The sequence below is a fragment of the Apium graveolens genome, chromosome 3, assembly GCF_009905375.1.
Source record: "Apium graveolens cultivar Ventura chromosome 3, ASM990537v1, whole genome shotgun sequence".
In the NCBI taxonomy this organism is placed as follows: Eukaryota; Viridiplantae; Streptophyta; class Magnoliopsida; order Apiales; family Apiaceae; genus Apium; species Apium graveolens.
Window position 1 is genome coordinate 9,187,613 of NC_133649.1, and position 24,287 is coordinate 9,211,899.

Below are 24,287 nucleotides of genomic sequence, written 5' to 3' on the forward strand. Positions count from 1 at the left end.
CAAGCAAGAAAAATACATGTATTGACAAATGCACCTCTCAAAAGAATCTTGCACAAGCCTGATATGACGGGAAGGCTCGCAGCGTGGACCATTGAATTAAGCCAGTTCTATATTGAGTACAAGCCACGAACAACCATAAAGGCTCAGGTCCTCTCGGATTTCGTGGCAGAATGCCAATTTAAGGCCAAACGATCGAATCCCGAGGAAGTTCAGCTAAGACCATGGTTACTATTTGTTGACGGATCATCAACCACCAATTCGGGGGGAGCAGGAATAATTCTTATCATCCCAGAAGGATTTAAGATTCAGCAATCCCTCAAGTTCGAATTCCAAGCAACAAACAACGTAGCCAAGTACGAAGCATTAATCGCAGGTTTAAAATTGGCAGCGGACCTCGAGGTAGACATTATCGATATATTTGGTGATTCCCAGCTGGTGGCTAAACAAATAAGTGGAGAGTTTAAAACTCACAATAAAAAACATGGCTAAGTACCTCGCAATCACACAAGAGCTGCTCGAAAAATTCTCCTCGTGGAAACTCTCGAATGTTGATAGAACGGAAAACCAATGGGCAGAATCCCTCACTAAGTTAGCCTCGCCTAATTTGAAAATCAATCTCGACCCTGTATATGTTGACATTCTGACATCCCCAGCCATCGACACACCAGCAGTCCACAACATTCAAAACAATCCTAACTGGCGAAAGCCTATTCTCGAGTACATCCTGGAAAATAAGCTTTCCACAGAGAAAAGTGAGGCTCGTGCGGTCATGTTTAAAGAAAGAAACTACTGTACGATAGGCTTAGTGTTATATCGACGCGCTTTAACTGGACCACTTCTCCGATGTTTAGGCCCTGAAGAGACCGATTTGGAAATCCTCGAGGTTCATACAGGAATATGTGGCGAATATCTCGGGGGAAAAAACTTAGCTCTTAAAATCATGAGACAGGGGATGTATTGGCCTACACTCCGGAAAGATTGCGAAAGTTATGTTCGGAAATGTCAGGCATGCTAACGACATGGAAACGTGAGTCATCGACCCACAACAGAGCTCAACTCGATTCTCGCCCCATGTCCTTTCTATCAATGGGGAATCAACATCGTGGGACCTTTCCCAAGGTCCAAAAATCAGTGCCAATACATTGTGGTCGCGGTCGATTATGCAACAAAGTGGGTCGAAGCAAAACCCCTCTCCAAGATCAGAGAAAAAGAAATGATTGAGTTTTTCATAGAGTATGTAGTATTTCGATTTGGAATCCCAAGGACTCTAGTCTCAGACAATGAGACGCAATTTGTAGGGGCACAATTCGAGAAAGCCTTAAGCGATTTAAAAATCCAGCACATCAAGGCCTCAGTGGCATATCCACAGGCCAATGGTCTTGCAGAAGTGACAAATAGAACCATCCTACAAGGGTTAAAGAAAAAAATAGAAGAAATTCCCCGTTGTTGGGTCGATGAGCTCCCGAACGTGCTGTGGTCCTATAGGACAACTTCCCGAAGTGCAACGGGGGAAACACCTTTCCGTCTCGCATATGGCGTCGATGTTGTTTCGCTAGTCGAGGTTAGCCTGACCTCCCAAAATATTGAGGTTTTCGATCCCTCCCTCACTATCGAAGGCTTACGCTTTCACAATGACTTGCTTGAAGAAACAAGAGAGGAATCTCGACTGCGCATGATCGCGCAGTAGGAAAAGACCACAAAATACTTTAACAAAAAATTCAAAAACAAGCGCTTCGAGGTTGGGGACCTCGTCTTTCGAGATTCTGCTGCATCACAGCCCACCATCTCAGGGAAGCTTAAATCAACATGGGAAGGCCCCTACCAAGTATCAAAGGTCGTCAGCGCAAGAACCTACGAACTCTCATACCTCGACGGTCAACCAATTAAGAATGCCTGGAACGACATTCACCTTAAATTTTTTTACCAGTAATTCTCTTTTATGTGTAATATTTGAAACATTAAGGCCACAACGGTCCTACCAAAAACCAACCCTCGATGCAATGAGGATCGTTATGAGATCCCGATCGAGGGACTTTAATTTATTAAAACTTTCAAGTCGTTTCACGAAAATGTCATATTTCATCATCCGTTTACTCTATCTTGTTAAAAAAATATAAATGTATGTATGTCCTCGAAAGAGGAGCAATAAATGATCCTTTCACAAACAAGTTATTTTTACACAACAATTATACACTATGTGAACAAGCTCAAGGATAAAGCAAGTTGTAATGAATTCTGAAGGACTCCATATGATATAAAAATCTCATGCTTATGTCCCTATAAAAAAACAACAAAAACACACATAAAACTAACATAAGACTCCCAGATATTAACAAACAGAGAAAATGTACCAACCCGCAAAATCGACCTCTCGATAGATAACAAAATCACATAGAATATCATTAAAACACACGCCACATAGGTAAGATTAAAACAAACTTCTTAAAAGGCTAAGGCCAAAAAGGCCTCATTAAAAATATGACAAATAATGTATCATCAGACAAAGAACATCACGGTTCAACTCATAATCAACAGAAACTTAAAATCCATACATCATTTATGGGGCATTCCCCGCCTTCAAGGTTTATCGGTCGGATTATCGGGCTGCGAGGCAGCAAGGTCAATAAGGTAATCCTTAAATGAGTGCCCCCTGGTATCGAACCCCGCCTCTTGCATCATGGCAAAGCAACGCCCATAACCATCTCCAAGGGCGTTAGCAATGTCCTCGATCCTTTTCTGCATTTCTGCCTTTAGAGTAGTATTCTCTTCTACAATCAAACGATATGATGAATTCATGCCTTCAACATGGCGCTCCCAACCCTCACACTTCTCTTTCAAATCATCGCGCTCCTTCTCCACTTCGCGAAGCCTTCTCTCGTGATCCGACATCTTCGTATTCGTCGACTGCCCCAAAACATCCATTTCACTCACCTTCTTGGACAACGCGGTATTCGCTGTAGCCAAATCCGCTGACCTCTTCTCCAACTCCGAATAATTTGACCCAAGCTTCTTCTTTTCTGCCTTAAGAACGCCCACCTCCGCTTCCAGTCTCTTGAGAGCCTCGTCACCGCCGTCGGCTCGGAATTCTTCCACAATATGCATGAAATCCGCGAAAAACTGTCACAATCCACAAATACGAATATATAAAAAAAGAGAAAGAAAGAAGAACTCAACGAAAAACAATACATAGAAACAAATTTCACATACCCTCCCAGCTCGACTCTTACACCAGTCAGCAAGATCACCCCGATGCCGACCATCGAAAACAACCGCGTCTTGAGGAAGATGAAAGATATCAAAAGCCCTCAGCGGCACAGTTATTCCACCTGTCCAACGCTCACTGGGCTGAATCTCGACCCTCACAGGCTCTTTTTTAGATCGATGCTCGGCAGTATTGGCCATCAGGACCCTACTATTGACCAAGGTGATGGTCTTATTCACCCCGCTACCCACCACAGCTGGCTCCACAAACTCGCCACCTCCCAAGTTAACATCCTCTACCTCACGACGTCCTCTCTTCCGAGGATTCAACTCCGTCGGCTCAACATCAGACACAGTCTTCCCAGGATCCTCCATAATCTTGTTGCCTTGATCATCTAACAACTCGATGGACACAGAGTGCCCAGCTCCCGACGCCCCAACCCTAGAAGGACCGGGGTACGTTCCATCGACATTCTTCCTCGATGCACGCTGAATGAGAAATATCATAGCCTTATCCATCTCCTTCCTAACTCCGCTGTTTAAAATCTTCTGCAAAGAGTCTCCAGCCACTGAAACAAAACAAAAGAAAAGAAAGACTCAATACAAGATGCATGATAAAAAAAGAGCGACAGAAAAGAAAAGATAAGAAATAATAAGAAATGACAAAAATGATTAGTCATTGGAAATCCCCTCTTACAATCATGCATTTCCAAAAAATCGGGTTCATTTAACTGAAGATGCGTATACATCGACCTCAACCCGTGAAACTCGTTCAAATACCTCGCATCGCACTTCTCGAGGTTATTTAAATAATCGATAGTAAGCTGGCTCACTTTCCCACATAGTTTTACAAACTCCAAATCGGGTCCCCCAAAATACAACCTCTTAGCATGATACCTAGAATTAGAAGATCGAACACTGACAATCTTAACCCGCTTATAAGGACAATCAAATTAAACCTGTCCGTCGTGATATCTAACTGCATATATTGAAAAGAAAAGTTTAAAAGAAGGAATCCTATCTCTATCACAGCAAAGAGCGACGAACCCACTAAGCTGTGCAATGGAATTGGGCCTCAACTGACTAATCCCACATCCAATAGCCTCGAACATCACCAAGAAAAATGGATACATAGGCAACCGAAGTCCGAAATGGAAGAGTATCATCGGTATCCCGTGCATCCCAAACTCTGGCATCATCCACACTCGCTCATCAGCCGTCGGTACTCGGTAACGGTAACCATTCGACAAATCCACATACGACTTTAACTTATTCAACAGAGGGTCCTTTGTAATATAATAACTCAAATAGTTCAAACTTGTTTTACCCCCGAACTCTTCCCTACCCAACCGAAGACTATCTTCAACAACCTGTCGCCTCTTTTCTAACGTCCCGGGGCTCAGGGGAGGCGAGGGAAGAGGGCCCGTAGGAATACCCCCCAAGAACTCGTCCTCGTTCATAAAATCGAAGGACCCACACTGCTCTAAATCAGGGATCTCCAAGTTATTTAGGTTCAAGAAGGACTCTTGATCACCTTCCTCGAGGGGTCACTTACCGGGATCTCGATCCGAAACGGTACGGATAGAAGATGAACTAGATTGATCCATTGAGCGTAGAAACCGAACAAACTAATTGAGAAAAGCAAAATGCAAAAGCAAAAATAACACAACAAGAGGAAGGATGAACTTATCACTACTGTGTAAACGAAAAGTTTGAGAGTAAGCATTACACAATCTCCAAGAGCTTTTTTTGGGGAAAAAAAAAGAGAAAAGAGAATAGATCCTCCATTACCAAAAATTTATTTCATACCTCCAATTAGATATTGCGGGGGATTCTTAACCCTATTAGGGTCTTTCAAAAGGGCAGAATGGGGAATACGGGGTGGGCCAGATTTGGATTTATCGAACATGTGATTGCTACAGTAACCGATGGTTTGAGATAGATTAGGAATCCTCCGGGCGGACGCTGCGCTTTTGTTGAGAGAAAAGGAAGCCGAACAGTCTAAACTCTCCAATCAATAATCCCTAGAAAATAAAGGCCAAAATACTTATACGTCTCAAAAAAAAGTAAAAGTAAAAAACGTGCACAAAACATCCACTCCTATTTCACTATCCCTGTCCTTATTTTCCTATTGTCTTTTACTAACATTTATTCTTCTCATTATTTTATGCGTTTTTTACCATATTTTGCTCATGTCCTCAATTCTCAGGTCTCGAAATAAATAAAGCGCAAATCTAAAGATAGTTGCTTGAACTAGGAGGGGGACAAATGTTGGACCAAGACAATACGGCCCGAAGGAGTTATAATTAGGATAATTGTGGAACATAATGTAAAGTTCAAGAAGACCCATTTTGTAAGATAAAGCCCATTTGGGACTTGGTATAAATATAAGACAACAATCTCATTTGAAGGGGTTGGAAAATTAAGTAAAGAAATTACCTCCTAAAATAATAGTCTTAATAATATAGTAATATTGTAGGCTTATCACTTTTTTTATATAAAAATGAAAAATCTTATAATTTATACAAAAACAAAATATAGGGAAAATCTTATTAATTAAAGCTAAATTGAATAAAAAATATATAAACAACATCTTATAATATTAAATTTAGTTACAATTAATTCATTTTATGAGGAAAACCCTTATTGACAATTAATTTTTTTTTCCAAAACTTAGAAATTGATTAAACTAAATTATTGGTATAAATAATTTTGTCTACGAAACAGTTTTTAACAAGTTCTTGTTTAGCTAGTTCATTCCTCACGTCTTATTCTCTTTATTACTAACCAGTGCGATGCAATATTTTTAAAATAAATTTATATATTTTTATAAATAATAATTGAATAGCAACTGTTAGGTTGCGGAATTTATTTATTCACAATATTTTATATGATTAAGATATGATAATAACTATATATATACTCGTATATTTAAAAAAGATCTAAATGTATATATTAAATCGGTAGAGGAGTCGTGACTAACAAAAATTTAGATAAAATCCCCATTATGCATATTTATATAAGAATATAATTTTATATTTTTATTAAAAGGTATTTAAATTTAATAAAAAAATATTACAAATTAAAACATATAGTATTATTGTTATTTCTATGTGTGTTTATAAGATATAATTATTTTTTAATTTAAACACTAGGTTTTATCCCGGTTCACAGTATATGAATCACATTTAATTTTATTTTAAATTGTTTTATCCTTATACCCATTATATGATCAAATCCAACTAATAATATTTAGTTTGATTTTAATTTAGTTTAAAACCGGATAAATATAGATTTGTTTAACTCATATGAATAATACATATTATTTTGTTTAGATTGGTCGAATTTTATTTTTAGTTTAATTTTATTTTACCGCGGATCGGTTGTATAAGTTTTAGCCTGATGAATAGTTTAAGTTATTTTGTTTTAGCCTAGTGCTATTATTCCGATCAACGGAGTTCAATAATATTCCCTCCATCCCGTCCAACTGTATATAGTATTTTTTCAGTATTCAACATACATTTTAAGGTGAATATAAAGTATGATTTCATAATTTATTTATGAATTTTTTGTATTAAACTTTAAACAACAAATTTTATTCGGAACAAAAAAAGATTTAAAAACTATTTACGAAAGTATACTTTAAAGGAGTCTTCAGATGTGTGCCAAGCCCCCGTCCTCCAATATATATCCTACCTAGGAGACATTGGGAGTATAATTTTTATCCAAATCAGTAGGAGTCATTATTTTGTTTTAAACCGAACTCCATTACAGCGACTAAATTCAACAAATTATATTTAATTTGTTTTAAATTTATTCTAATCACAACCTATGGTATAATTTTGTTTTAGTCACAATGAATAACATATATTATTTTTCGTATTTCAATGTCATTACACCGATGAGCCAATTGTCTCTATATAAGTTTTGAGAAAATATCATGAATAATATAAATACAAAAACAATCTCGTATGTTATATAAATCCAAGTATTATATAAACTCAAATACGGTACCGACTAACCGACTACCAAATTTCTAATGTTTCGGCATGCAATGCACAGATATTTTTCTTTTTATATAACAATTGTTCATTAATTTAAAATAGTAAAAAAAATTATATTAAAGTTTAAACAAACAAAAAAATTACCGAGTTTCGTTTGATTTGATTTCGGCTCTATCTTGAGTTTTGTACATCATATTTTTACGATTTACATCTCATGCGAATCTCACGAATTAATGTTTAATTCAGTGATGATTTATAAATTTTGTTCAACAAATATGATCCAGAATTTGAAAAAAAATAGTAATTACGAATTTTGCATTATTATTATATTCGGTTTAAAAACCTACTTATTTTTTGTTTAAATCATTGAAAGGGTATGATATTCTATTTAATTTAGAATACATACTTATCGTTGGTTATGAAATATTTATTTATTTTAAATTTAACGGTTATGATCAAATTTTTTTAAAGATCTAACGACCCATATTAAATTGGTAGTAGATGGACCATAATCATCAAAAATCTGGATAAGATCCATTTTATGCATGTTATATAACTAGCATAATAACCCGTGCGAGACACAGGTTATTTTCTAGAGTTTTTTATACGTCATTCAATAATAATGTTCTTAAAGCAACTTTAACACTATCCTTATATAGGCTATTAAGTCAAATTTTAAAGAAATGGAGATAAAATTTATCTCCAATAAGCTCTCTGTCCACCTCTATAACATTAGGAGTTTCGAATACTTGCTCACTTTTAAGAGTGAATACCCCCTCCTCAACTATGATTATATCATATTATTATTACCCGTCTATTTAACATAAATGACTTTAATGAGTAAAAAGATAGATAGAGAGTGAGTTTAAGGAGAATTGTTGGAGAAATTGTTTGATTTTGGCTTCTAACTAATTAGGAGCTCATTTATTTATATTATTTGTAGTGAAAATGTAAGGAGGTTGTTGGAGTCGCTCTTAGTTGTTTTTTTATTTGTAAATGTTGTACAATATCTAACGTATATCAAATACAAATTGATTGTTTATCAATGCATATCAGTGTTTTGAAAAGCGCATTAAGCGGCCGCCTAAGCGGCCGTTTAAGCGAAATCGGACCATTAAGCGCTTCGATATTATACTAATCGAATAATTAAGCGTTTTTAAAGATTAAGCGGCCTTATAAACGGATTATGCGGTTAGTAAGCAGATTAAACGGTCATTAAGCGGTCAAGCCGATTTTGACTTGCCAAATTTTTTATTTTAAATATTAATATTTATTTTAATAAAACAATGATCTTGATTAAAAAATAAAAATATATAGGCTTTTAAGAAACGATTATGTTTATATTCTTGATATTTTATTTATTTTCATTATTTTAGTATTACACATATTATTATTATTATTATTATATATATATAATTTTAAATAAATATTATTTATTCGCTTAAGCATCCGCTTAAAATTCCGCTTAAGCATCCGCTTAACTGCTTAAGCACTAGAAGGTCCTGTTAGTGTATACTGAAAATATTTATTTGAAGTATGTACATTTATTTCTGGCCAGTTTATTTGAGAATCATTTGAATGTTTACATGTTGTCTAATATTATATATTGTGAACAATCTAGTATCAAATGGGATACAGAATATTAGATTGTTAAATACGGTTATATAATATAATAAGGTTCACAACACAGGTGGTGTTGGACAATCCACTGGTATGGCTGTAGTATTATTTAGATTAGTTTATATTGACTAATAAATAATACTAGTATACTTTGTGTATATTGAACAGGATCAAATTTAGAATTGTTCCCTTAATACTGATTAAGAAGGAGAACTAAGATTCTATATTATTATTAATGCTTAGGTTCTTAATCCGGAAATAGTAATTGACACGTGTATATTATTTACATGCTTTGATTTATATATGAAATAATTCTTTTGAATTATATCATTATATTTTGGGTGATGGAATTATATACATGATGGATATTATTTATTGAAGGAATCCATGTCCTGATAATATTCGAGTTAATGATGTCCCCTTGAAAGCTAAAAAAGATTTAATTATGTGAAACCCTGCAGGTGGAATTTATTCTGGCATAATTAAATAAAGGTTGAGTGGATGATCAAGGATAAAAGATATTAATTAAATAAATTATCAGTAATTTATTTAATTAATGGACATATGATACTTTAAACATGGGGAATTTAATAAGCAAATAATATTGGAACCGAATTAGTTAAATTACGGTATTAGGAAAGGTAGTGCAAATATTAATTCTTTAGTGGATTGAATTAATATTTAATTACATTGGGCTAGGCTCAAGATGTAATTAGAAGGCCCAACCTAATTATCCATGGTCCCTATTGTAGCCTATATATATTCTTATTATCTTCTTGCTTGGAATTGTGTGAAAACATATTGTAGCCACCAAGGAGCAAGAAGAGAGGATAACTTGAGAAGACGGAGGCCACACTTCGCTCAAGGGAATTTGGGAATACAATAGAAGAGCGTGGAATCAACCATTAACAAGATAATCCTCTTTTCGTAATATTTATCGTAAAACGTAGTAACACCATAAGTCTGTGGTTCCCAACAGGTCCTCCCCCCGCTTAGGACCGATTTGCGCTTTTTAGAACACTGATGCATATTATTTTCATACAAGATATTACCAAATTATACAACGTTTTTAATATAGTTCATTAAGCAAAATATATATATTATTGTTTGTGTTATATAATTTGTATCTAATAAATGGATATAAACATGATAGTCAGTGTACGTTTAAAACGAAACGATTAAATTTAATTGGTAGAATGCTTTTAAAAATAAAAAACTAAAAATTAACATATATGTTAAATGTAGAGTTGACAAAAAATTTTGAATTTTATTTAAATAAACTATATGTACTGGTCTATATTATTACTCAGTTCACTACTAAATTAAAATTAACTTACTCAATTTAAAAAGATAAAAAATGCATAACTGAAGTCAGAATGACTTGCAATCATAATATACAGTAATGTAAAATTTACATTAATGTTAATATTAAAATTGATTTTAATGAAAAATATTAGTTTTTGAAATTCAACGTATGTATATATGGGAAAATGTTAGTTTTTTATTTGTACTACTATTAACAAAGTAAGATTAAGTTATATGTATGTGTGTGTTAGCATGTAAATTATTGTATATTACATTTATTAGTAAATTATGATGGTTTCAATTATTTATATGAAAAATATCCGATTTATGTAAATGTATAATCATTGTTAATATCTAGTGAAACAATTTATTACTTAAATAAATAATTTCAAAAACTAAAATTATGTAACAAATAAATTGCTATAATTTATATATAGTATTCACATTATCACTCACAAACAATCCATATCTATTTATCACGAAACCGAGTATCAATCATGGTTGTAACATAAAAATAAATTATATATTTTTAAGACTTATTATTGATATTCATGGTTTTTTTCAATAATTCGAAGGAAAAATTGTAATTATATCGTTATTTAAACCGTGTTTAAGTTTCTTTCATTACGACTCTAATATTTCTTCATATAATAACTTGATAACATTGTATACTATTCTCCTAAAATTAAACATTTTTAATTCAATAAAGTTTTATAAATATCAGTTGAACTGGTTAATTCCTTCAAATTATTGAACAATATATATTTTTTCTTTAAATAATATAAAATGCATTGAATCAAATGCTACAATATAGTATAGATTATTTATATATAAGCGATTTTATTTTCAAATTTTTAAAAAAATTATATATGTACATTTTAACTACTTTTTGTAATAAAAAATATGTTAAAAATATATTAGATATATTTTCAAACTAAAAAATGATTAATAAATAAGATAATAATTCATTTATGTATTATGCCTAACTTTATACATGGAATTCAATTCTTTAAAATTAACTGTAAAAATGTTTAAGTAACTATCCTTTTTTTTTGCAGAATTCAAGTAAGTTTCTTTAAAATTAAATAAAATATTATTTAGCACACTTATATATTATGTATATGATAAAAAGTACATGTGACAATATGATGCAGTGGTATGAGGTTGTACAGGTGAATGAAATATCTTGAGTTCAATTTCCACAAACCACATCTTTTATATAAATATTACAAATAAAGGTAATTTAGTCTTTTTAATGAGATTTTTTAATCTCAAACAATCCATATCTATTTATCACGAAACCGAGTATCAATCATGATTGTAACATAAAAATAAATTATATATTTTTAAGACTTATTATTGATATTCATGGTTTTTTTCAATAATTCGAAGGAAAAATTGTAATTATATCGTTATTTAAACCGTGTTTAAGTTTCTTTCATTACGACTCTAATATTTCTTCATATAATAACTTGATAACATTGTATACTATTCTCCTAAAATTAAACATTTTTAATTCAATAAAGTTTTATAAATATCAGTTGAACTGGTTAATTCCTTCAAATTATTGAACAATATATATTTTTTCTTTAAATAATATAAAATGCATTGAATCAAATGCTACAATATAGTATAGATTATTTATATATAAGCGATTTTATTTTCAAATTTTTAAAAAAATTATATATGTACATTTTAACTACTTTTTGTAATAAAAAATATGTTAAAAATATATTAGATATATTTTCAAACTAAAAAATGATTAATAAATAAGATAATAATTCATTTATGTATTATGCCTAACTTTATACATGGAATTCAATTCTTTAAAATTAACTGTAAAAATGTTTAAGTAACTATCCTTTTTTTTTGCAGAATTCAAGTAAGTTTCTTTAAAATTAAATAAAATATTATTTAGCATACTTATATATTATGTATATGATAAAAAGTACATGTGACAATATGATGCAGTGGTATGAGGTTGTACAGGTGAATGAAATATCTTGAGTTCAATTTCCACAAACCACATCTTTTATATAAATATTACAAATAAAGGTAATTTAGTCTTTTTAATGAGATTTTTTAATCTCATGAATTTATCCCATTGTTCTCCTATTATATATAGAAGAGATAAGGATATAATTATACATTATTATACTTTTTTTGTTGGATATACATTATTATCCATGATTCTAGAGATTCCCGATTTTATTGATTAATTCTCAACAATGCACGTTACCGATTTGATTTTTGAAATCCGATTAATCTTTATGTATTTTTCTTAATCGGTAATTTAGAATTTTAATTAAATTTAAATAATGATAAATTATATAATATGATAAATGTATATTAACTTATAAATTACTACTAAAATAAGGATATCAAAATTATAATTTAAAATATAAAGTGCTTCTGATTAATCCCAAATTCCGATTAGTTCTAAATCGGTACCTCAACCGATATCTTTCGATTCCCGAATTTTATAATATTGCTCTTATATTAGTTTTGCAACAATGTAGTTTAGTGACAATTTTTTAGAGATATTTTGTTAGATATTTTTGAATAAATATTTTTAATAAAAATAAATTTCTTATATTTTTTTTTCAATTATAATACTAAATATTTTCTTATCAATAATTTTTATATTAATATTTCAGTTTCTTATCTTGAGCTCTTAATCATATTTATGTATTAATTTAATAGCCCATATAATAATATATATTACTATTATTTTTGTTCAAATATTGTGTGGAAGATACTTGAGTTGTTGAGCAGAAGAGATTCACAAATTATAATTTGATAGAGTAAAATGCACACCGTGTACCTCTAATTTCACGATTGTGCACTTTGTGTACCTGTGATTTCATATCTAGCAAACTGTGTACCTGAAGTTACCGGATTCTTGCAAAGTGTGTACTTCCGTTAGATTGAAGTTAACACCGTTAGTATGCAAAGGGCAGCACAGACATTTCCAGTTTTTTACTACTCTTCTTTGGCACTTCTCTACTGCATTAGAGTCTTTGGACTCAATCATGCAACAACTAGAAGAAAGTAATGATTTGTTGCATGATGCAGAGTTCTTCACAAAATCCATCATTTTGTGATAATCACCAGACTGTTGAATCTCCTTGTTCACCAAAGCTGAGAAGTTGTTGAGGTTTTCGAGCGAAATATTTATATGGCCAAGGAACAAGCATCTGAAATGGCAAAGGAGATTGAATCTCTAAAGAATGAGCTTGATGCTGTGAAGGATGAGAAAATCCAGGCTTTGAACAATGAAAAGCTTGATGCCGACAGTGTTCAGACGCTGCTAGAAGAGAAAAATAAATTATAAATGAGTTGGAAAATTTTAGGAAAGAAGAAGAGAATAGTAAGAAAGCAATGGAAGGTCAGCTTCAGCATTACATGCAGTTTCTTTAGAAGGTAGAGAAGCAAAAGAAAAACTCTTGTCTAGTCAAGATGAACATGAAAATCTTGAAACCCAGGCAGAAAATTCAAAGCTGGTTCTAAGAGCATTGAATGGGAAATATGAGAGTATGCTTGATGATGCAAAGCATGAGATTAAAGTTCTTACCAATTTAATCCAAAAGGCCGAGTAAGATCAGCAGGTTGCCAAGGCTGATAGGGAGCAAGGAGATTCATCTGATGAACTGCCTTTATAAATTTAATAGGCGGCGGTGGTCTAAGCCCCTAAGGCCCCTAAAGTTGCGAGGCTCCAAAATTTATAATAAATTTATATATTTATGTAAGAAAAATCAAATTTTTTTAAGTTTTGAAATGAAATTATTATTTTTCCAGAAAAAATAATAATTTTATTTAATAAACATACAAATAAATTTACAACATATTTTACCTATTAATTTTACATAAAATTCATTTTGAATATGCTAGTTATAAGATATTTAACATAAATAACTTATAAGTGTAATATTTATTACTCATTAGTCATTTTTTTGATTATATCACGATTTATATATATTTTTTTCATTACACTTATATTTATAAATATAAATATTAAAAAAATATTATTTAATATTACTGAACTCTAAATTAAAATTGTTAATAGAAAATTTAAACATAAATTTAAATATTTATAATAAGTAAAGTTTTATTCGAAATATGTTTGATAATATAATTAATATGTTCATAAGCTAATTTTTTCTAACCAAACTATTATTATGAATTTAAAGTATGAATATATTTTGAATAATATGCCCGCGTTACTCAAAAAAGTAATATTCATAACTTGTATACAAACGTTTAATTTATATTTTTAAGTACAAATTTTGTATATATTTAAATATATATATATATATATATAATTTCTGTGAACAAGGAGCTTCAAAGTAAAAAAATCGGCTTATGTGAATAAGATCAAGGAATTGTCGAAATTGCTAGAAGAAGCTATAATTAGAAAACAAGTTGAAGAAAATGGTGATCTTACAGACAGTGAAAAGGAATATGATATGCTCCGGAAGGTAGTAGAATTCTCTGAACAAAATGGACATAGAAAGGAAGAGAATACCAATTTAGAGCTACCACATGTTCGAGAACTTGTAAAAGATATACCTTTGGAGGAGAGTAATGTCTTGTAATGTCTTCTGTCCAAACAGTTCGGACAACAACCAGCGGCATTCACAGTATTCAGACACGACAACAAGAAAAAACAAAACTTTGCTACAATGTTGTGTGCATGTAACACACAGACAGAATAGCCGTTGCCCCTCCTTTCAACTGCTGCCAAATTCCATTGTTGCCCCTCTTTCTAACGGTGTTAATCTCCAAACTAACGGAAGTACACACCTTACAAGAATCTACGAACTTGAGGTACACACATTGCTAGATATGAAAACTGAGGTACACAAAGTGCACCAAGCTGAAACTACAGGTACGCAGTGTGCAAATTCACTATTTCCTTCAACAATGCCTACTTTATAAAGAAAAAATGCCCAGAATACCCCATTTTCCAGTCCCAGCTGCCCAAAATACCCAGATACGCACGGACTGTCCAAAATACCGACGGATTATGCATTATATCAGTGCGTATACAACCTTCAGTTTTTTTTGTAAAGGATACGCATGTGTGCTATGCGTATTCAATTTTTGAAAAATAAGGAATACGCATGTCAGACATGTGTATTCCCTAAAAACAAAAAACTGAATACGCATGTCAGACATGCGTATCCTTTATAAATTTTTAAAAAACGAAATTCGCATGTTGGATATGCGTATTCAAGAGGTAATTTGGCACTCCGTCCCGCCAAATAATATTTTGGATACTAAACCCCCAAATGGCGGTTATTTTGTTTTTTCACCCCTTTATAAATTACATATTGATCGGTTTCAACATTTTTCTCATATTTATAATTTTTCATCATTAATTTATATTTATTCTTAACTTTTCACCATTATTTTCACTTGTTTTTAAACTCCGTACTCCATATACCCAACCCCTGTATAAAGAATTGGGACTGGGAAGGGTTCAAAAGGGAGTATAATTTAACAATGTAGTTTGTAACAAAAGTAATGTTTTTAAGTAAATATGTAATAATTGTGTAGTCGTTTTTTTTATAAATTACTAAAAATACTATTTTTAATTTTATTTTGTAATTTTCCTATTTTTGGAAATATTTACAAAAATACGATATAATCAAAATCAACGAGTGTTTTTTTTGTTGCATTCGAGATTTTTTTTGATTCATTCGAGATTACATGTAGTTACAGAAATCCGTCGAGTTTGCATCAAGTTGCTGGAAAATAATATTTTTACAAAAAATAATTTGAAAAATCATATTTTTGAAAAAAAAATGTATTTTTCAATTTTTTTTAAAAATTAAAATTTTTTTACAAAGAACAAAATTGGACTTGGATATTTTTTTAAAAAAATTCCTTATTTTTAATTAATTTCTAGTTTTATTACGTTTGATTAACAGTGCGTTATAATATTTGGAAGAAGTCAACTGTTCAGATGTAAGTTTAAAATACTCAACATGGAAAAATAAATTTGAGAGTCATGTCATTAGGGATTTCTCTAAATAAAATATTTGTTTTAGTAAAATACACTAAGTGTATGTAAATTATGCATGTCATGTATGTCACTTGTGATACTGAAATTTAAAAACTCTTATTTTGCATATTTGCAATTAAATCACTTTTACAATTTTTGTACATGTATCAAATATGTCTAACCCCATTAACTTATTAAAAGTATTTCATTATTTATAATTTTTTAACGGATTGAGCGGTTAAGAAAAAGCTTTTCTGATTATTAGTTGTTCTTACATACCAAAACTATTTTTGAAGTGTTACTGCTTATACATTATACAAATAAGAAGTTCTTGCTTTCAGATTGAAGTTCCCATCGATTACTATCTGCTTATAACATCAAAATCATTGATATCAGAAACTCAAAAATGATTTCTTAAATTAGGGTTAGGGTTCTTGAGAATCATCAGAGTTTTAGAGGTGTTAACATCCAAATCAGACGTTCAAGTAGTTGAATCAAAGCTGTCATATCTAGTATTACTCGATTCCGGCATCAAAATCACCAAAGAATAACATTTCTGAAAAGCTCAATTTTTAGGATTTTAATTTAATTTGGCGATTTCCTGCGTGATGTTTGTAAATGTATTTTTGTTGTTTTAAAGTCATGGAACGGGCCATGAATCTACTCTGATGAAATTCTAAGTCGCAATATGATAATTTTTCACCGGCCTACAAATGTTTCATAACATTTTTTATTTGAAATTTGATTTAACCCTGTCCTATTTAACTTTAAAATCTAATGTATTATTTGTGATGTTTAATATTGTGAAGATGAATTTAGCAAGACAACTTTTAGTCACTTGTTCTTTTGATTCTAACTAGCCTTTTATTTATTCTACAAACTTTTTAACAAATATTGACTACTAATGTGCACCAGACAAATTAATATCAAGGTGCTAAATTAATTTGCATACCGATCGAGCCTCCTCTATAGCTTCTTTAAGATCTTCGGACCCAAGCTGATACAGACTTAAAAGTTAGCAGATAATTCTAGTTTAAGCAGTAACAACTCTTATATAAGTTAAAAATCTGATGTTGAAACAGTAAAAAAGCCTACCTCAGTTAAAAGTGTGTTAAACCGTGCTTCAACAGACATTCGTATGTGCTCATAACACTTATCCTTGTAGCCCTTTCCCTGAACCTTCACCTTGGTCTGACTAGAATTTTTCAAAGGTACAGTTGTAGTAGTTCTGTAGTTAAGACAAACTATCATTACTATCTAGAACATTTAAATTCAATTCAAAAAAGGACAGAATGGCATATACATACGATAGGGGATAGTTCAATCAAGGTAATAATCTGTAAGAGTTATAAGCATATGGCGGAGGTTATGTACTTGGGAGTTCTACAAGGATTAGCAACTGATGCCATTGCTGATTGCACCACCTCCTACAGCTTCGGCTGCTTCCTCAGCAAGCTGTTGATTGAGGATTTCCTGCATTTCAACCACCCTGTAATAGAAAAGTGAGAAGAACAACTGTTACATCAGTGTTCAGTCATGCAAGGCATCTCAAGGTACACATGTTTCTTCTCAAGGTTTGACAATACATTTTTATAATTAGGTATACAGTGTTTCTGACTCTTTTGAGTGAGTGTAGTAATGCACAAGGTAACTTCTTTATTCTCGAAGAGTGTCTTCAATTTACATAACTGACAAATTTGAATAACTACTGCCAATTAACAAAAAGCCGCATATACCTCAGGGCACGAACAAGTGTCTGTGGACTGCAAAAAAAGATATTCACAAAAAGAGGTGTCAGGTGCATCAGATACAGAGTATTGTTAAAAAACCGGTTAAGATCAACAACTAAACACCTTTAGTCAGTCCACATAAGAAGGAACAAATATGTCTTCCTAAACCGAAAATCAATCACTAATCTACTGCTTATTGTTCTATTTATATATCATGCATTTAATTTGCAAACTTAGTTACACGATGACTTCCACTGTAACTAAACCAGGTAACTTTAAGAAGTCTGACACTATCAAATGGAACATTAAAACAGTCTCCAATTTGATCCAAATGCTTTCTTTTAATTTGTTTCAAAAAACAGACAACATCATTAAATCTCTAGATGTATTTAGGTGATAAAGAAAACTATTCTAGGATACCCTTCCTCACAATTAATCAAATTCATAAACATGATGCGAATTTGCCAACAAAATTTCAGTTTAAACTTAATATGGGATATATGATGATAAATTATGTATTTAAGTGGGTGACCAAAATTATAACAGGTTGTAATAATTAAGATACCTAATAATTTTAAGCATGTTACTTTTACTGAACCAAGGAACAGCTTTCACCTGAAGTTCTTGCTACACTTTGCCCAACCTAATAAAGCAGAGACTGTGCATAACTATTTAGATCTTCAAACATGTCCGGAATTATTAAAATTTTGCTAGTTGTCTCAAAATCTGTTTATTTTGGCATTCCTAGACAGTTGAATCTTGTCTCTTTTTATTTTACATTACTCTTTCTACTTGAGGCATATACTGTAAATTCATTCAGCTCTCTGGTATGCCCCTTAGCCATTGTAAATGGATTTCCTTCTATGATACACAAAAATTAACAAATTCAACAAAGCCTATAGCTAAAAGATATAAACCAAACTAACAATGCGATACCTTTCTTTAGCAAGTTTAAAGAAGTCGTATATATGTCCCCACAATTTCTTGTCAAATGTTTCCCACGTGCGATCTACATCTTCAAAATACTCTCTGCAGACAAAGAAAATATAAAAATCACAATCAGAAAACTGCAGGTATAAAATTGCAAGCATAAGATAAATTGCCACAATATCATCAAAATAACAAATCTATGACTATGAAAGTTTGCCATTATGGCAGTCATCCTATAAACTGCATTTATAAAGTTTACAGTTTTTGGGTTCCGTATTAGAGAGGTTTTCGCATGCTATTAGGCACACTATAACACTTCGTAGTCTCGTCCGGACCAAGATACTCCAACAAAAAATCAGCACTAGACTATTGCGATGTATGGCTAATAGGTATTACTATTACAACCTTCAAAGTGCACAGTAGGCATCAAATAATAAAAATAAATTTTCTCTTTTACTATTCAGACTGCTAGGTGAATGAACGTATTCTGAACTAGTGTTGTTAAAAGGGCACATAAGGGCTCGCATATGCGAGAAGCGATGCGATGCAAGGCTGAAGCGCCTCGATTCAACTATGCGATGCAAGTTTACTGAAGCGCGCTTATTGGATCGCTTTGTGTGCTTAAACGAGATGCAAGAAGCGCAAAAAAGCGCGCTTTTTAAATTTTGTTGACTGGGCCTTTCACCGGGTCTTTTTTAAGGAAAAAGGTCATTAAAAACCCTAAAAGAGACCGACACACATCATACAAACGATACAGACATAGAAAACAAACACACACACGAGCGATTGAACAAGATCTGTGCTGTAATATCTCCTTTTTGGTAAACATCTTCTGTGTTGGATTGAAAATCTTCAAGAAGATAAAGAGCCTGATGATGATGATTTGTAGTTTATGTTAATGATGATTTTTAGTTTTTGTCAGTTTATCTACTATTAAGAAGTACAAGACTAGTTTATGGGACTTTTAGTTGATTCTCTTTATTTATTTTATTACAAAGATATCATGTTTTTGCCTTAAAGTTGAATCTGGCTAATATTAACATATTTTATGACAATATAATTTGCTGATTACAAGTTAATTTATTGTTTTACATTTTTTTCACACTGTTGCATTTTTTTTTCAAAAAGTGCGCTTCTCGCATTGCGCGTTGCGCTTATGCTCCAGGAGCCCTTTGCGCTTCAGTGCGCATCTCGTGTTTAATAACACTGTTCTGAACTTAATAAACAGTGAAGCAGAAGATAAATGCACAGTTACAAGAAATCGTTGTCAAGATCTTAGAGGAACCAGCAGCTTATAATGAACTTTACAATACATTTGAAGCAAGGGGCACTAGAATATCCTGACCTTAGCTTTCCAACCTCTTCTTTGTGAGATGATGCTGCAGCTAATGCAAACCTCCGCTTTCCATCAAGAGCAGTAAGTCTCTGAGCCCAAACCAACATATAAATAAGGTATGAAAACATTATGACATAGCGTAGCACTTTAGTTAGCCACCTAGAGAATAAAATGCAATATCATAGCTCTACCTCATAAGTACTGATAAGTTCTTTGTCATCACTTAATGAATCACGCACCTCGGCAGCTTCAACAGATATTGACATCATTCCCCCACGTCCTGCAAAAAGCAACACATTATTACTACTTTTGGGCTTGGACATTTATAATATGTTAAAAGTGGATAGAAAATCTTATTAGTAACAGAGAAACGTAAAGTAGTCAAGTAGATACACAAATGAAAATAAAATCTTTGTCATGCCTAGAAAACCCTAGGCAACAAAATAATATAAATACATAGCTAAGTAAGCTTTTTAGTTTTCACTTTCCTCAGGCGGTAGAATATTATTCTCCATCTCAACTACTCTGAAAATTCCACATCAACTTTTTTATCGTTTCTCTAATAAAACAATTAAATAAAATTCTAAATAGAAAATGGTAATATCAGACCTTCAACGTTGTGTTCAAGTTATTCTGGGCATTGCTGAGCAGCTTTATTTGATCATGATTTTCTATTAATGTCTGGCATTACTGACAAAGACTCTTAATAAAACAAAAGCTCGTTAATCAGCATCGAATAATACACACGCTCAGAGACACGAAGGGAACAATGTCATAACTAAGATTGCCAACTGTCAGTCTATTTAAAAGTCACAAAAACGTCACTTCAAAATTCAAGTACATACTCCTCAATAAATATAAAATTCTCACGCAGCTGGTTTACTGTCTTTTGAGACGAGGCAAGTGATTCTAGACCTGCTTGTGCTTGTGTAACCTAAAACCTTACAAAAAATACTACATTAATAAGAAAACTAAAATAAACAGGCATACCATAGAAAATTACACAGTAATCATGAATGCACGTAGTACACTAAATTACGACTACAATATTTGGAAATCGATATGTTTAAACGTGTACCTGTTCAGCAACCATCGTGCTCAGTTGAGCATCATTTGCCTAATACAGAATAACAGAAATATTTCAGTACCTAACTAAAATTATTTACATATCTAATATAAAACACATAATACACTAACTAATTGTGATATCTATTTATTGAAATAAATAATTCTGTGATTCTACGGCAACCTTTCACCGTACATGCCTCGCAACAGTCAAAAACACAAAAATCGAAACCTATTGCAAACATAAACTAGTGAATCAACAAAACAAACAAGTGCTACCTGCTGACGAGTAATGTAATCAGCCTTAATCGAAGCAATCGACTGTAAAAGCTCGGGAAGAGTCCACAGCTTCGCAACCTCGCGAACTGCTGCTTCTTTAGCTTCAATAGCTAGATCTTCAACCATCATCTTCACTTAAAGCTACAAACAATCACAAATTATACATACAACAACTTCGTAAGCAATTTCTACTCACAATTCAACACAATTGCAGTAAATTAGGGCAAAAAATGACTGTTGCTCATGTTTGATTATAATTGTGTGTGTGTATATGTGTAAGTATATATATTAGGGGTTAAATATAAAGGTGGTCACTTAATCATCAAAATTAACGGGATATCATATCAATCACTAAAATCATAATAAATATCATATATATATCTCAAAATATGTGCTCGAAAATTAAAATTTATTTTATGGATTTCTATATATTTTTCTTGAATCATATTACAACCAAATGAAAATGTATGAATTCTAGTATTTTCTACAATATAATAAGATCTTTTAAAATTTATCTACTATTTATTTTTAATATTGTAGTCTTTTGCTTTATTTAAATAAAAATAATTAGTAGATAAATTTTTAAAAATCTCAAAAAATCATCTAAAATACTATGAATTCATAACTTTTCATTTGGTTGTAATAAGATTTAAAAAAAATGTTTAGAACTCCATAAAATAAATTTTAATTCTCGAGCACATATTTTGAGGTATCTGTTTGATATTTATTATAACTTTAGTGATACAAATGATACCCCGTTAAGTTTGATGATTAAACCGATATATGACCTTCAGTTTAGTGACGACTTTGATATTCAGAACAATGTTGAGTGTTTAGTTGATTTTTTATTAAATGAAAAATGAAAAAATTGTGATGAATATTTGGACAATTAAGTGGTGAATTAGAGAATAAATAGGGTTACTTACAACCGATATGTGTAGAGAGATCTTAGCGGAAGAGTCGCCGGAGATTTAGAGAAGAACCGCGTCATGCAGCTTCAGACATGTATTTGTGCCCGTTTTAACTCGAGGTACTATTAATTTAATTTTATTTTTGAAGGGGTAAAATTATTAACGCCCGAATTTAATTGGTCAAGCGGAAATAATATTGCAAACGTTACTGTAAAAATATAGACATCTATCATTATTTTTTTTTATTTTACGAGGATGTTATAGTTGTCGATTTTACGAAATAGATTAAGATGAGGAAAATGTTAAATTTATTGTTGTTTTTTAAGTTTCAGAGCAAATAAGCGATAATTAAACTACCCTCTTAAAGTATAAAATAGTCCGTTCACAAAATAATTGCTCTGAAATTAAAAAATAAATTTGCATTTAATATTTTTTTAAAATAATTGAAAGTCATGACAGGGAACCATAAAAATACATCACTACCCTCTCACCATCTACAAAATAACAACGGTTACATAACTCTCTTTCAACATTTTATTTATTATGGAACCTTTAATTAAAGATGGAAAAAAAATATTAAATTTCATATATAAAAGATACTGTTAATAAATATTAGTAACTTTTAGTAATTGAATAATTGAAAGAGGACATATATGAAAATATCTAAATTTTAATTTCCATGTTTTTCATATAATTTCTAGATAAAAACAGTTATAGATATAATTTAATAAATACAATTTGTGTCTAATTTTTTTATCAAATTATGCATTGTAAGATATGACTGGATTTGATTTGTAGGATATATATGCCCACATCTCATGTTATTATCCGAAAAATTAGTAACTAGACATTTAATTGTCACTATTTGTGAGAAATAATTGAGAAAAAATTATTTTTTTTCCTGACATTTTCTTATTAAAGGTATAAAATGAAATCGTGAGAGTGAAAGTGAGTCAAATTGATCGGGTTTAACGCCAGAACCACTTATAATTTTAAAAAAAATCTAGATCAGGTCGGGTCAAACAATTTCGAGACATGTGCGAAAACTCAAAACCGGGTCTGGGTTTATACCTATACATTATTTGAATTAAAAGAAGTTTTTTTGAATAAAATACTTAATCAAAAATATTATAAACATAAATCTCTTATGATAATTTGTTTTAAAAAAATTAATTAGTAACAAAATCTACTAAATACTTTCAACATCAACTTTACACTTTCCTGTATATTTTCTAGGACATGTGTCGTACCAGCCATAATCTTGACCTAATGCAATTTGTTCATGTTTCTCGCATTGTCACACACTTGGCCAAAGCTGTATTTTGAGTCAAATCCGACTCAAACTTGTTTAAGTGAATTTGATTTCAGTCATTTAGTTAAATGAGCCGAGTTTGGGCAGATATTCCGGCTCATTCGACTCGTGAAAATAAATGAGTCAAATTTGGTTACAATTTTAGACTTAGTTATGTTTAAAATTAAACAAACTGACTCGCCTAACTTGTTAAAATCGACTCATTTAGCTGAACGACCCAACTCGAATTGACTCGTATAATTACAAGAATCGATTTCGCTCATAAATTTAGACTCGATTAGTTAAACGAGTGATGTCAACTTGATTAAACTCGACTTAAACTATGCTCGCCTCAAACCTCGGCTCATTTGACCCAAATTACAGCCTTAACTCAATTTGTTTGTTTGACTATTCTTATCATCCAATGGCTAAAACCCCAAATACTTAGGGGGTGTATTGAACTTTGGATTTTAAATAAATTTTTTTTCATTCATGGAATCGAGGTGTATTCAAGTGGGATTTTAAAAAATGTATCAATTTTATGGTATTCAACTAGGATTATTTAAAATCCATTAAAATATGATGGTTTTCACGTGTTAGCGAATTTT

At 31.5% G+C, this 24,287-nt stretch overlaps 2 protein-coding genes across 13 annotated transcripts; both read right to left on the bottom strand.

The window, feature by feature from the left end:
* Positions 1 to 2,457: 2,457 nt before the first annotated feature.
* On the bottom strand, positions 2,458 to 4,304 carry LOC141711614 (uncharacterized). The gene is made up of 2 exons (XM_074514189.1): positions 3,208 to 4,304; positions 2,458 to 3,117 (listed from the first exon to the last, which is right to left on the bottom strand). The coding sequence occupies exons 1-2, from the start codon at positions 3,718 to 3,720 to the stop codon at positions 2,578 to 2,580; spliced, it is 1,053 nt and encodes a 350-aa protein (XP_074370290.1). The 5' UTR covers positions 3,721 to 4,304; the 3' UTR covers positions 2,458 to 2,577.
* An 811-nt stretch (positions 4,305 to 5,115) lies between these two features.
* Positions 5,116 to 22,467, bottom strand: LOC141711615 (exocyst complex component SEC6-like). Of its 12 annotated transcripts, none has more exons than XR_012571421.1 (11): positions 21,478 to 21,747; positions 21,212 to 21,250; positions 20,743 to 21,074; positions 20,325 to 20,413; positions 20,143 to 20,222; positions 18,804 to 18,896; positions 17,874 to 17,900; positions 17,512 to 17,626; positions 17,233 to 17,365; positions 17,090 to 17,134; positions 5,116 to 5,225 (listed from the first exon to the last, which is right to left on the bottom strand). XR_012571421.1 is itself a non-coding variant. In XM_074514191.1 (9 exons), exons 4-8 carry the CDS (start codon positions 20,400 to 20,402, stop codon positions 17,530 to 17,532), a joined length of 375 nt encoding a protein of 124 aa, XP_074370292.1. In that variant the 5' UTR covers positions 20,403 to 20,413; positions 20,743 to 21,074; positions 21,212 to 21,250; positions 21,478 to 21,747; the 3' UTR covers positions 16,878 to 17,365; positions 17,512 to 17,529. The 12 variants fall into 12 exon arrangements, 1 of the variants encoding a protein (XP_074370292.1); XR_012571418.1 differs by lacking the exon at positions 5,116 to 5,225 and adding an exon at positions 22,404 to 22,467 and having other exon boundaries at positions 16,878 to 17,134; positions 21,478 to 21,618; XR_012571422.1 differs by lacking the exon at positions 5,116 to 5,225 and having other exon boundaries at positions 16,878 to 17,134; positions 20,743 to 20,833; positions 20,979 to 21,067.
* Positions 22,468 to 24,287: the final 1,820 nt, after the last annotated feature.

Coding starts and splice junctions, on each gene's coding strand:
- LOC141711614 (XM_074514189.1), bottom strand. CDS start 3,720: ATGGATAAGGCTATGATATTTCTCATTCAGCGTGCATCGAGGAAGAAT. Junction 3,118..3,207: donor GTAAGAGTCGAGCTGGGAGG/GTATGTGAAATT, acceptor GGATTGTGACAG/TTTTTCGCGGATTTCATGCA.
- LOC141711615 (XM_074514191.1), bottom strand. CDS start 20,402: ATGATGTCAATATCTGTTGAAGCTGCCGAGGTGCGTGATTCATTAAGT. Junction 18,897..20,142: donor GAAGAGGTTGGAAAGCTAAG/GTCAGGATATTC, acceptor CTTTGTCTGCAG/AGAGTATTTTGAAGATGTAG. Junction 17,901..18,803: donor TTTAAACTTGCTAAAGAAAG/GTATCGCATTGT, acceptor CTTTTTTTGCAG/TCCACAGACACTTGTTCGTG.